The 14,015-nt window shown below is 33.1% G+C and overlaps 2 protein-coding genes across 10 annotated transcripts; both read right to left on the bottom strand.

Annotated features, from left to right (window-relative positions):
- Window positions 1-1,929: 1,929 nt before the first annotated feature.
- On the bottom strand, window positions 1,930-3,028 carry LOC144551197 (uncharacterized). The gene has a single exon (XM_078299073.1). The coding sequence runs from the start codon at window positions 2,922-2,924 to the stop codon at window positions 2,181-2,183; it is 744 nt and encodes a 247-aa protein (XP_078155199.1). The 5' UTR covers window positions 2,925-3,028; the 3' UTR covers window positions 1,930-2,180.
- A 3,152-nt stretch (window positions 3,029-6,180) lies between these two features.
- On the bottom strand, window positions 6,181-14,005 carry MEE13 (myosin heavy chain-like protein). 9 transcript variants are annotated; one of them, XM_078299063.1, is made up of 18 exons: window positions 13,828-14,005; window positions 13,187-13,255; window positions 12,998-13,091; window positions 11,961-12,069; window positions 10,394-10,432; window positions 9,786-9,869; window positions 9,619-9,680; window positions 9,237-9,339; window positions 9,017-9,166; window positions 8,828-8,896; window positions 8,691-8,747; window positions 8,347-8,616; window positions 8,188-8,265; window positions 7,981-8,091; window positions 7,811-7,881; window positions 7,549-7,737; window positions 7,376-7,469; window positions 6,181-6,680 (listed from the first exon to the last, which is right to left on the bottom strand). In XM_078299063.1, the coding sequence occupies exons 2-18, from the start codon at window positions 13,251-13,253 to the stop codon at window positions 6,369-6,371; spliced, it is 1,959 nt and encodes a 652-aa protein (XP_078155189.1). In that variant the 5' UTR covers window positions 13,254-13,255; window positions 13,828-14,005; the 3' UTR covers window positions 6,181-6,368. The 9 variants fall into 9 exon arrangements, with proteins under 9 accessions (XP_078155189.1, XP_078155197.1, XP_078155191.1 ...); XM_078299071.1 differs by having other exon boundaries at window positions 11,961-12,064; window positions 13,828-13,892; XM_078299065.1 differs by lacking the exon at window positions 13,828-14,005 and adding an exon at window positions 13,449-13,791.
- Window positions 14,006-14,015: the final 10 nt, after the last annotated feature.

The following is a 14,015-nucleotide window of genomic DNA, read 5'->3' as shown; positions in this document are numbered from 1 at the left end:
GCTCGAGTAAAAACACTAATTATCTATTAAATACATTTTTTTTACTCAATAATGCCCAAATAAAAAACCCGTTTATTTTTTTCTTTGTATTTAAACTTACCTGTCGTTCAATTTTTCCAAAGAAGCCAACATGTGTTAGGCCAATTGCTCAATCATTCATAGATGGGATAGGTTGCTAATGCCACTAACATAATTTGATCTAGAAAATTGGAATGGTAGTAGATCAAATTTGGTCTCAAAAAGTCAGCTGAGCATTATCTTGACAAGGAAGAAAAAAAGGAAAAAGCTTACACCTTGTTCTTGTTCTCTTGATGAAATGTGAACAAGACTTGTACCAAGTTCAGTGTCTCATTATAGTTAATATGATGCTAAAGATTTTTGCAGGAGCTAGACTCTAAGAATTTGGCTGATTTTCAAAATTATCTGGCTGAAATATATAAAATAGATCTGATGAGTTAGGAACAATTTTTTTATGATACAATTAAATTTCTAATAATGTATATAAAATGAGGAGGGTTCAAATGTCTCTATTTTCTATCCCTCCACTATGCTTCCATTTTTAAAAACATTGATAACTCAAAATTTAAAACTTAAAAGTCAAAATAAAATTGTTGGATATGATCTATATCATTTTATCTATGCACATGTAAAAAATTATAATATTTACATTTTGTTTTAATTGTTATCAAGATCTTGTAAAAACATACTAATATGAATAATTTCTAAACATTAATTTTTCAACGTATTTATTCACATTTAAATAAAATTGAAATGTGATATTTTTTTATGAGCACATAAAGAAAATAACATAGATCACATCTAACTGTTTTATTTCAATTTTTAAGTTTTAAATTTTAAATTTTGAGTTAGTAAAGTTTAAAAAAAATAGAGGTACGGTGGAGGCACAAAAAATAAAGGCATTTGAACCCTCTCAAAATTCAGTAGTTAAATTTTCTGACTGTTTGTTGAATTATCTGAACAATATTAGCTTTAACTGAACTGAAGTATTAAGGTAGTTTTATATTTTGATTTCTTTTGCTTAGAGATACCAGAGGTTTGGTACCGCCTTTTGTAAGAACAATTATGAATTCGTTATAAAAAAACGATGATTTTTTTTTCTTTCTATTTTTATGAAAAAAAAACGATGCTAAAGAATGTAATTTTAAACTACATAACAAATATGTCACATTTAAGGACCTCATTAACTTTTATTACTACAACCGTTCCAAAAATCACCCCCGTAAAAAATGGGCTGCTAACAAAATTTTACAGTATAAGAAAAGAACAGGAGAGATGCAACTATGCAAGCGATCGGTGTTGACAATTCATACCGGTATAGAATAAAAAGCATTTTCAAATTGTGTGTAAGTTAGCAAAAATCACCATCATTCGACGAACATTTTCAAGGCACGACAATGTCGTTGCTGTATTTATTTAATTAAATTGACTTTCTAGATGGACAAAGTACGCTGCTGAAATCAATTGGATCCAATCTTTGAAAACCCTAGATTTAATCTTCTCCATTCCTCCATGGACTGGATGGCTCTTGCATTTACAGATAACCACAAGGAAGTTGAAAAACTTTGATAAAAGGATTTTCTCTGATTTTATTGATTATTTTTTTATAAATTACAATGTACAAATTTAAGCTATTTACACACATTTAGGCTTATAGCCGTTGGAACTAATAAAGGAAAATAATCATAATTAATCAAGAGAATTAATGATTATAAAACTATTTGGCATTTGCTGGAAACAGGTGTGTTACCGGAGAAAGAAAGCAAATATCGTCAGAGAAGAAGAAAGTGTTTATTGGGTGCAATATTTCTTTGCCAATAGAAATTTCAAACAAGGCTAATTAATCAAACAACAGACATGACAAAATTTAACAAAAATATCCTACTAATGAACAAATTAAAGGGAACTCCCTTTTGGACATAATTTAACCCTGGAATTAATATTACATAAATATCTTACTAATGAACATTTACATGAATCCTCAAATCATAAAACTCACGAGGGGAAAAAAAAAACACAGAGAGATCAAGGAAACTACAATACTCCGTTTCTGATGGGCTGGAAACTTTTCCCTCATGTACCCAACAAAGTGCTCAGAGAAGGATCTCCATAATTTATTTACATCATCTCTCAAAGAACCAGCAAAGGGAGAAAAAAGATAACTAAAAAGAACACAGTCTCTGAGGTTTCTCTTTCTTATTAGAAGGAAGCACTCTAGGTGGTGATGTGGATGTTACCTTCTCTGCCACCCTTTCATCACTCAGAGCTCTTCTCCTAACAATTCTCTTTTTATTTGGCCGGATTCGCAACATGTCTAAATCTTCACCGTTCAATGTCGGCACCAAGTACCACCATATCGAGGTGCAACATACAGCGAAAACCCGACCGAAAAATACCAGACCTACCAAGACAATCACAAAAGCCCATGGCCAGTAAGAACAGGGATTCATTCTATTGAAAGAAATCCACGAGAAAAATCCAGTCTTAGTTTTCTCCTTTTTGTCGCCGTCTTTGACAACCTTGACCCTCACCTCATCCTTCGCTTGAACCGGTAGTGGCCGTGGCGATGTGGGCGTCGACACCGTGTTTCTATGGTAATGTTTATCAGATCCCTTTATGTTTGCCGGGTTCTCTTTTGATTCAGGAAGACGAACAACGATCGGTACCCAATCGTTGCTCTCGGTGTGCTTGAACCGCACCAGGACATGGTCGTCTGTCCCGGTACGGGCGATGATCTTCTCCTTCCTTGATTCAAGCTCCGTCAAAATGGTGGAGAACTTGTCGAGGCCCCGAGATGAATATGGGTTGTTTTTGCTTGTTGACTTTCGGCTCTTATGTGTCGGCGTCCCTGGTGCGCTGAATGTATCGTCGTCTAGACTCTTGAAACTTCCTGTGCCGCAAAACATGCTTGAGAGAGAGATTGAGGTGGAAAGAAAGGGGATGCGATTTCATGTGAGAAAAAACATATGTGTGTTTGAGGCATAGGTTTATAAGGAGAGGCGTATCTCTTTGAATATCTCTTTGACTTGTAGGTTTGTAAGATAATGAATTCTCTGTGTACTTGGAGAATTATGAGGACACTTTAGGGGACCGGGTCTAAAGATAATTTTAGACCGTTTCTTGCTGAACAAATTTGCTCCGATACAATAAGAACTTCACTAATAAAAAAATTTAAAAGCGAAATTTGCGTGATTATTAATTCAAGTGTGTGCTTAGCTCTATAGACTGTCAAATATGGTATTGGGTTTATTTTTTGGGAAAGAGCATGATTATTTTTTTCTTCGAAAAATAGATAAAATCGCATAAATAATGATGAGGTTTTATCAGGTGCAAGTTTTTTGAAACATATTAATAGTGCGGTTCTAGTGAGTTCGATCTATTTTTCGTAGAAAAAAAAATCAATCCCTTTCATTCATGAAAATTTGATTGTTCTTTTTCTTTTTACTTTCTCAAAAAGAAAATATTGGTACTTTTATTCTATTGTATATGAAATTTAATGGGTTATCAAAAACTGTAGAAGTGTTGTAAATAACACTATGTGGTCTATTAATTAAAATTATGTGGACAACTTAACGTTTTTTTTACTAAATTTATATATATATATATATATATATATATATATATATATATATATGAGATGAGCTACGGTGAGTTGCAAAGTAAAACGCGTTTCTACTTCATGCCGTAATTTATTTTTGAAAGTCCAAACGACCGATCCGAACCGTTAGATGTTTAATCCATATTGAAATATGCTTGGTGACAAAATTTTAGATTTTTTGGAATTTTTTTACTATTTATTAAGAATTTTGTAAAATTGCTGTTTTGCTGTGAACAGTAAAAACAGTAAAATTTTCTGAACCATCAGATCAGCAACTTTCAAAATTGCTTAATAAATAGTAAAAAAATTCCAAAAAATATAAAATTTGGTCTCCAAGCACATTTCAATATGGAGAACAAGATGAACGGTTCAGATTGTTCTACCATTTAACATGACACTAGGTTTACTTTTTCTTAACACATAAGCACTTTACATGTGTAAGTAACACATTTATTTAATGAAAAAATAAATTCAAAATTATACTTTTTCTGATACTAATAACATATTATTTGAAAGAAATGAAACATTCCAACATAAAATTACTAAATTTAGTTTATGATAATAATTTAGTTTCATAAATGAATATGTCGTACTAATTGAAAAAAATTACGTCAGTAATTAGTAAGAAAAATACATAATATATAAATAATAGAAGAATTAATTAATTTTAAACTAAGTAAAAAGAAAAACATATATAAAAAATATTAAATGTATATCCAAGCACAAATAAAACTACAATAGATGATTTATAAAACTTATTATCAAACATTATCACAAAAAAAAAAAGTGAATGTGAAAAATAAATATTCACTGAAATAAATTGAAATAAATTAGAATAAACGGAAATAAATGAAATTAAACGGGAATAAACTGACGATAAATGGTAAAATGACTGATTAATCGAAAAAACGGCCGATTAATCGTTTTCATCCGCAAATAGACATCCGTTAAGTGTATTCGTAACGGTTTGACCACCGTTAACGATTAAACGGCGGTTGAGACCGTTTTTTACAACACTAAATCTACATCAATTGAGATCGATGATGTCATATTGTACGTGTGAGTGTGTTGGGTCCATAGATTTTTTTTTTGAAGAAAAGGTCCATAGATTTAATTAGATTTAATTATACACCGATTGACTTTTCAACAGTAGTCCAGGAGACGACTTTGATCAGAGTGCTCGAAAGTCCTTAGTCATGTGAAGAGTGGAGATACCAATTCAAGGAAGCTTCTGTAATTATATCTGGCGTGTCTTGTAAGGCCTTGGATGCTTATCGTTTTATTTTAAATTCGATTTCTAGATGGGGGTGGGAAATATTTCAGTATATAATTTATTAGTTTTGAGTTTTTATAACATTTACATCTTTTGAGAGTGCACCTTTTCTTTTCTGAAAAAAAAAAATTAGAATATTACTTGCGTTTTTTTTTCAGCTTGACGCAACTCATTCACTCTTATCCCCTGTATTTGTTTTTTTTAGTTGCGGTCAATAAGAGCCTTCTCTCAGGATTGGTCACCAAGCCAAGCCAAACCAAATTAAATCTTATCTAATTGGCAGCTCTGATCAGACAAAGTCTTCATTTATTGCCAAAACCCAGTGAAAAAATGCAGCTTGCAAGTATGGGATTTCTTTCCAAAGAAACACCCAGAAACTTCCTTAGTTGGGGCAGTTCGATGCTTGGTCATAATCGTCTGATCAGCATCAAGTTTCGTGCATAAATGATCCGAACGAATTTTTAAGTTATGATCGCAAATGTTGATGTAGATTGGACGGCACCGACCGACATCGGACTGAATTTGGACCTATGCCCGTCAGACCGTCCCCCAATTCCAAAACTTCTACTATATAGTTCAAGTTTGTTGTCACAATGTGCAAAAATATGAAAAAATATTGGAAAAGTGGCCCCCCTGTGCATCCTTATCAAATAGAGGCAGCGGACTCTAGTCTAATTTTTAGCTGTCGATTTGGTTGAATTAAATTAAACTATATAAACTGGGTTCAAACTACTTGGAACAGGTTAAAGTAAGATCACAATATTTGTCAAAGCGATCTACAGAAACCTGACGGACAAAAAGAATCAATAAGCCTCTTATCAGTTGCATTTTATTAGAATCAAAAGGGTTTAAGGACTGATAATTTCATTGTTATTCATCTCTCATTGATTCAAGAAAAGTGAAAAAAAAAAAAACATTATGAACTAAAACCAAAATAATTTTTTTTGACAGCTTTCTGAAATGGTCTGTCTTGTACCCTCAATTGTTACCTTCTGTGTAATTTTTTTTTAAGGGAGTAACGAGCGAGGATACAAGAATTGAGCAGACAAGATAACCATGAACAATTTTTCTTTCACAATGATCTATGGTTAGAGTAGTTGGGGGCTGCTCAATTCTTAAGGGTAGAATGGTCATTTTATTTTTTACTAATATTAAACTGCATCTATCATTAATTAAATTAAGAAATGGGGATATTGATAAAATAAGTGAGTTTGGATGGGTATATAACCAATTTTTAAGTTTGGATGGGGAAATATCTAAATTACAAAGTTACGATGGGCACATCTATAAATTTCTCAAGATAATGTTTCATGAATTAGACAACATTTACATGAGAGGTCTGTTCACTTTTAACTCTATTTACAAATATACCTTCTGACTAGCACACAAAACTTCACTGAAACAATAGCTGCTAAATGATTAACTAAAAAAAAAAAATCAATTCTGCTACTGAACAATGCATATACAATCAACTCCCACTTATATGCTGGCATTTCTCTCAACCAGCCTCTCTGTTAGGGTTTCAGCAGCCAGTATGAGAAGCTCTACCATCTCCAAGCTAGCGGAGGAGAGAGGATCGGCTTTCTCAGAAGACCTAGATGCCTCTGGCGGATCTAACGATTCATATAGGCTCTCATAGGTTATTGCATTATCTGTTGAATCACCGGACCAGCTAATAGGAAGAACACTGCCTAAAGCTGTCTTCATTAGGTTTGATTCGGTTATTACACTGCTAAGTGCTTCATATGTATTTTCTGAAGGTCCTGCTTCTGACTTCAAATCTTCTTCAACCTGAAACAAAGGTTCTACTTTTCATTCTGCAACAACTCACAACTCCAAAAAGGATACAATGCTCATTTTTTCTGTGACCATCACGACTGCTTTTTTTTTTTCAAGAAATTAAAAGTTCAAATTCCAAATGGAAGTGTGAACTGTTTGGTCATGTTCCATCTCAAGGATAGTACATTCACATAAAAATCTCTGATTTCTTATATTATACAAGATCAAGAAACCAAAATATCAGCTGCATTGTGGTTAATTGGGCTGCATTTGTTGATTATAATACCTTTTGATCATGTACAAAACAAACTACAATTATATTTTTAATGCCGAATCATTATTTTTGAGATGTATTAACTTCAACAGTTTACATTTTTCATTGGAACCTGGATTTTAAATTATCAATAGAAAAGGATGGCTAAGATGGGAGTGCCAAATATATGAACCCCAAACCTTTTAATTATATATAATTCTCAGAATAGACAATCACAGCAAGATGATTTTGGTTTAATATGGAGTTCGCAAAGAGCAGCTAACTACATTTAGGGACAATTGCTGTATCTATGAAGGAAATACATTTTCCATCTATGAAGTTGAACTTACAAAACACACTTTTAAAATATAACAATATAATGATGTCAGAAAATTATAAACATTGGTAAAACATAAGTTTCTTTTTGCAAAAGAATGAAATAGTTCCGGAAAACCTTCATAAGTAAGACATGAAGCCTGTGAATTGAAGATGTGAGCCGTTCCATGTTAGCTATGCTTTCTTGAAAAGTTGCATTTTCGATTTTTAGCCTGTACCCATTCCAAAAAGATAATAAAGGCTAAAAAGCATTTGAAATTTTGGACAATTGAAGTAACAGAAAGTGGATACCTTGCAAGATTGACCGAATACTCCTTTGTATCAGTGTTAGCTTCCTCTTGCACATTACTAATCCACCGTGTGAAGTAGGTTCTTTTAAAAATGTTCTTCAACCTCCCTTCTTCTTGAGTTTTATTTCTTTTCACAATGGCAAGATCAGTACTTGCTACACTGGCATGTCTAGGATTACTTCCACTACCCCTACAATAGGTGGGCTCCATATTAAAACCTTCACAAAACAACCAATAATAGAGTTGAATTAAGCGATCCGTACTGTTGTAAAAGCTGAATATCTTGCTTCAACATGGCCAATTCCATGAGTGCTTTCACCTTTTCGTTGGTCACCTGTACAAGGGAAGTGATGAATGATCACAAGAGATTTTGGTTTCAAGGAACAAGAAAATGATTCGACTATTTCTGAAAACAAAACAGCAAATAAATCACCTGGGATAAGTTCTTTTGGAGTTCCTCGACTTTCTTTAATAGAGCTTCATTCATATTTCGCTCATGTAAATGCCTCTCTTCTTGCTGAGATAGTAGTAACAGTGTGGCAACCTGTATGTTGTACAAAATTAATCTTTTAATTAGTACGATCATATTCAATTAAGTATTAAATATAAGAAAAAAACAAAGATCATCTATCATTTGCACCTTCTCTTGTAAAGCTTGAGCAAATGCGTTTGACATATCAGTATTCTCACTAGAGATGTTTGTGGGAAGGTTAGAACTCTGCCAAGAGAAAATCATCACAAACATCATATAAAAAAATAAAATAAAAGCATTGACTAAGTTCATTTCACTACTTTATACCTGAGCTATAACATTCATAACATCTGCACTAACATGCACATCTTTGTATTCCATGCGATCATTATTATCTTCTTGCGGTTCTTCTGACGAAATTTTGGCATTGCATTGTGGCTCAATTTTAATCTGGCTTAACAACTCCAGAATTTTACTAATGTTGACCTTTATATGAGATCCTTCTTCTTCCAATTTTCTTGAAATTTCAAGTCTCACATGATTGCAAAACTCCTGCAGTGATTTTAGTTTGTCGCTAACCAGGTTGTCATATAACTTCTGCACCCAGAAATGGAAGTACCTAAGTTTCAGACCAAACAATAAAAAGCAGATTATAGGATGAAAGATCTTACTTGTTTCTTCTCTAAAGACCGTACATTTCTCCTTAAATGATGTTCAATCTCAAGTCCCTATAAACAAAAAAAGAAGCATATTAATTAACCAATACCAATTTTCAACTCCATTTCTTTCTTCTTTCAAGTACATTTACCATTCGAAGGTTGTTTTGGAGCTTATCAATTGAACTTTTAAGAGCATCTTTCTCATCTTCTAAAGATGCCTAAATGGTAAATTTAAACACAAAGTAATCAAGACACATATAGCCTATAAAAATAAATATAAATGAGTAATGATGAACAAGCAATAAAATATGATAGAGAAAGGTTTCTATAAAGTTTACAATGTACTTCATTGTTGAGGTCTCGCCATCTTCACTATATATCCAATTATCAGGAGAATCATGAAGAAGGCATTGGCATTTCTCTTCTGTTGTAGTATCTGAAGATGAAACCATATCTCTCTCGCGTATTCCATAAAATTTTACTACAACCTAAAAGAGAATAATTCGGTAAAATATCATAATTAAACTTTTCAAGGAAACAAAGTTCAAATTTACATACTTTTTCAAAAGGCTCGATTTGGTTTTTCAGATCCTTCAATTCGGCCTCCAATTTTTCCTTAGATCTCTTTTCATGTAAACATGAAGATTGAAGTTCTCCTATTCTGTAAGTTAAATAGCCTGCTCAGAAAGGTATCCGGTTTTCACATTTGAGAAATTATGCGCCGACTCAATTAGGCCTCAACAAAGCCTAATGATATTTAAGAGTAAACTAAACAACATCACGTCTCATCCCTTTATGCAATTTAACAATAAGGAAACAAAATGGGCTATGCTGTGACAAATCAGTACCAGTAAAAGACCTGACCAACATGGTGTCCCAATGTGGTATTTTACTATGTAAATCCTTACTTAGAGGGAACACAATGTTCGATAGAAGATACCTTTCCTCGAGCTCAGCCAATTTCTTAGATAAAGGTTCCTCTCTTTCCTTCACCTTTTCACACTGTTAGAAGAAAGAAGGAAAGGAGAATTACAAAAGAGTTCCTTGCAAATAGGATATAATGAACCTATGGACTATTCAGTTCAAATATAAAGGAAACCATATGACCTCCATTAAAGCTTGATCTCTTTCGGTGAATGCCGCAGCAACGCAGCTTTGGAAAAACTTTACTTGTTTCTCTGCTTCTTTATTCTGTACTTAACAGTAGAACAGAAATATAATTCAAAGACTTTTGCCAAAGAAAAGTTCAATAGTTCAATGTTTGTGATAACATTCTTAATTTGTAAGATTAAAAATAAAAGCACACACAACTACCAAGATAAATTTTAAAGAACAACCCTTTGTGACAACTGTGCCCCTCAACACTAACAACTTATGTTTAGCACATTCAAACCTCGTATTTGGGCCAACAAAAATGATGTCTGACAATTTTCTCTCCTTTGTCTTGTTTTGGTAAAACACTTAACCGAAAATTCTTATAAATTGGGAAAAAAGTGAAAGACATAATGGTGTAAGGCTTAAGTATGGAGAACATATTTGTCCAATAAAACAAAACTAATTTTACAGATAAAAAGGAATTTACTTGTCTGCATAAAACAGTGCAAATATAAAAATCCATAAAATTGAAATGTGGGTTTCGTTCATTTGCAAAGAAAAAAATTGCCTCGCCTTGAGCAGAAGTACAAGTTTTGCTAGTTATAAGGGAGGTATGATACCTTCAACAGTTCAGCATTATGCAGTTCCGCAAGCTGGCTCTGGAAAAAATAAAGCACAGGACCAAATGCACCAGTAAACTTAAGTAACAAATATATATATATATATATAGTTGTTCCAATGTACTAACGTTACCATATCGGCCACTAAGCTACTGGGTAAAATTTTACTGTATTTAGGTTTTTTTATTATTTTTTCTGAATTTTTGAAAGATGACCATATTTGGTATGCAAATATTGGCAACTTTCTATTATTTTAGGGTCATCTAACAAAAATCTGAAAAAATAGTAAAAAAAAAATCCTATGCATTGTAAAATTTGGTATACAGCACGATTTTGATATGTAGATTTTAGGGTTAATTTCTTATGTACCCTTCAAGAGTTGTTGAATTTCTTATTTACCCCTCTACTCTTAGTTATATCTCACATATCCCTCAACTCTTATTTTTCTATTTACCCTTTGAATTAATAGCCCACAATTAAATACTATCTAATTTATTTATTTCCCATTATATCCTTATTCTTTCTCTTTGATTTAAATTTTGCAAAGGGCACCATTATTGTGCATCCTCATGACTCTTCATTTAATCTAAAATTACACTATTGAGTTTTTGACACTGAGATATGTTCGTAAGGGTTTTTGACACTAAGATTTGAGTGCACGGAGAGATATTTTGGTGCTTAATCATTAATTCATTTATGTTCATTATAAAGCAGTGGTGGAGCTAGAATCATGCAGCAGATGCAGCCAATGGTTCAATTTGAATTCCCTTGTTTTTCTTCAAAAAAAAAACCTTGTTGAAATATACCACAGCACTGCATTCATAATCACGCAAAAAAAAAAGTAAAAAACAAACTGGAACCATCCAAACAATGGCGGGGTGAATGCAGTGCTGTGGTATATTTCAACAAGGTTTTTTTTTATTTTAAGAAAAACAAGGGAATTCAAATTGAACCATTGGCTGCATCTGTTGTATGATTCCAGCTCCACCGCCGCTTTATAATGAACATAAATGAATTAATGATTAAGCACCAAAATATCTCTCCGTGCACTCAAATCTCAATGTCAAAACCCTTACGAACATATCTTAGTGTCAAAAACTAAATAGTGAAATTTTAGATGAAATGAAGAGTCACGAGGATGTACAACAATGGTGCCCTTTGCAAAATTTAAATCAAAGAGAAAGAATAAGGGTAATAATGAGAAATAAATAAATAAATTAGATAGTATTTAATTGTGTGTTATTAATTCAAAGGGTAAATAGAAAAGAAAAATAAGAGTTGAGGGATATGTGAGATATAACTAAGAGTAGAGGGGTAAATAAGAAATTCAACAACTTTTGAAGGGTACATGAGAAATTAACCCATTGAAATGCTTGGATCTAACATTTGAACATTAAAAAGTAAATTTGACATTAACAAAATTCTATCTACACACACACACACACACTCACTCACTTCAAAGTCACAAACATTTCAATACTGGTAATAGACTGTACTAGTAATGAAGGTCCTCAATGGTACAAAAAGAGCATAAAGTATAAATAAACATAAGAGATTAGAGACTAACTTTAATCCGATAGGCCTCAGCAAGCTCCTCTTGAAGATTATGCTTTTCCCTTAAGCAACTAGCTAGTCTTTTCTGAAGAGTTTCAATATCTTGCTCTAGATTAGCTGTCCTGAATATTTACAAAACTTTAATCTGACTGCAAATATTTACAGTATTTGGAAAATAGGATCCAAAATGTAATATGAGTGAGGCTATGGTAATATGCATATTACAGAATGGCCCACGCTGGACTCATATCTTTTTTTTTAAAGTCTAAATAGTCGATCTGAACCATTCGACATTCTCTTTGTATTAAAATATACTTGCAAACCAAATTTTACATTTTTTAGATTCTTTTTCTGTTTTTTTAGATAGGTAGAAAACCACTTGATTTGAAAATTCTGGACCATCCAAAAACAGTGATTTTCTACCTATCTAAAAAAATTGTAAAAAATGTAAAATTTGATTTGCAAGTACATTTCATATGAAAATCATGTTTAGCTGTTTGGATCGACTATTTAAACTTTGAAAATAAAGATATGGATGCATATTACGGGTCGATCTGTAATATGCATATTTCCATAGCCTCACTCATGTAATATAATCTGCATCGAACACTCATATTGTTCGAGATCTTGGAAACAAAGTTCCAGTTATTATAATGACGGGACGAGAATCGGCTAGATATTGACAATTTTGTCCATAGCTGCTTATGGATTCTTCCTCTCTTTTCAGCTTCAGACCCAGGTTGAAACTCATATAACGGAGAGTAAGATGCTATGGTTCGAATTCATATAAAGTCTGGGCTAATATTGCTTGACCGAACCTTTATCCTAATGGCTGGGTGCTACCAGCAGTATGCCTAACCATAAAAGAAACAGAATTCTTTAATTGGGAAACTTGCAAATTTATGACTTGCAGGTTATGTAAATGCTGGTGTAACTAGCAAAATCCCAATTGCTAAATGAGTTTTTTTATTTTATTTTATCAAGAAATCTAATTTGCAAGTTTAACCGAATTAAAATTTAAAAGAATGAGAAACTAGAGAAAAGCAACACCTTTGGGACTGCATCTGTGCTGCCATTGAGAGATAGCCTGGCCCTGCCTGTTGCATACATAGTTGCTCTATATCTTTCTTTAGCTCGTCACGCTCTTCATGTGGAAATGAAAATTAGAGCAGGTAGAGTAAAATTGGGGGGGGGGGAGAAAGAGAGCAGGGAAAGAAGAAATAGTAGAGGATGAATTACCACGCTGAAGTTGCTCAACACGAAGATTCAATGCTTCGACATCCACATTTTTTCCTCTCTCTTCCATCCCTGCAAATGAAAAGATCAAACTATCATGTACAAAATCCAACCACTGCAGTAGAACAGATAAAAAAAATTTATATGATGCAAAATATCAGTAAGAAAGAGAGAAATTGAAGGCAAAGAAAAAAAAAAGATAATTCTTCCCTTTTAAGATTTTTTTTTTTTTTAGTGTACACTATGGAACAAAAGATTATTATACCAGAGATATGTTTGCTGTAACTTAGAGATCAAGAATCCAAATGGCAGAATGATACGCAATTTGTCTAAGAACATTCCTCACAACTGGAGCCTAGCTGATTAATCGGTTGAAGAGCGTAATTAAACAGTTACGAAAATCACACACTAAACGATCCTAACACACTAGATTTCATAATTCATTATCTTCTGTAATATTTCCCCTGGTTCCCTATTCGTACAAAATTTCGCCCGATACCCTCTTCCCCCAACTAATGCAACTTGAGCTTCATAGCTCCAAATTAATTGAGGGAATACAAGCAAACAAAAAATCAATTAAAATAGACTTGCTGTTCCTAATGAATACGAATAGACAAGTATTAAGCAAACTAAAGAGATCATACCTATTTTCACAAAGGCGGGTCCGACTTGATCGAGAGAGGTCGAGAGATCGAGAGAGAGAGAACGCACTAATCCACTATGGCGTGAGCGGGTGTCTAACAGTTAAGCCGGGTTGCGGAGCAGACTGGCTGTTGAGAACTTGAGATTGAATCGAGTTACCTCCCAAGCCGAAAGATAAATGCGAGCCCGT

The sequence above is a fragment of the Carex rostrata genome, chromosome 3 (genome assembly GCF_964058835.1).
Source record: "Carex rostrata chromosome 3, lpCarRost1.2, whole genome shotgun sequence".
In the NCBI taxonomy this organism is placed as follows: Eukaryota; Viridiplantae; Streptophyta; class Magnoliopsida; order Poales; family Cyperaceae; genus Carex; species Carex rostrata.
This window is presented reverse-complemented; position numbering and strand designations above follow the sequence as displayed.

Coding starts and splice junctions, on each gene's coding strand:
- LOC144551197 (XM_078299073.1), bottom strand. CDS start 2,924: ATGTTTTGCGGCACAGGAAGTTTCAAGAGTCTAGACGACGATACATTC.
- MEE13 (XM_078299063.1), bottom strand. CDS start 13,253: ATGGAAGAGAGAGGAAAAAATGTGGATGTCGAAGCATTGAATCTTCGT. Junction 9,340..9,618: donor TTGGCTGAGCTCGAGGAAAG/GTATCTTCTATC, acceptor TTTAACTTACAG/AATAGGAGAACTTCAATCTT. Junction 8,266..8,346: donor TTATGAATGTTATAGCTCAG/GTATAAAGTAGT, acceptor TTCTCTTGGCAG/AGTTCTAACCTTCCCACAAA.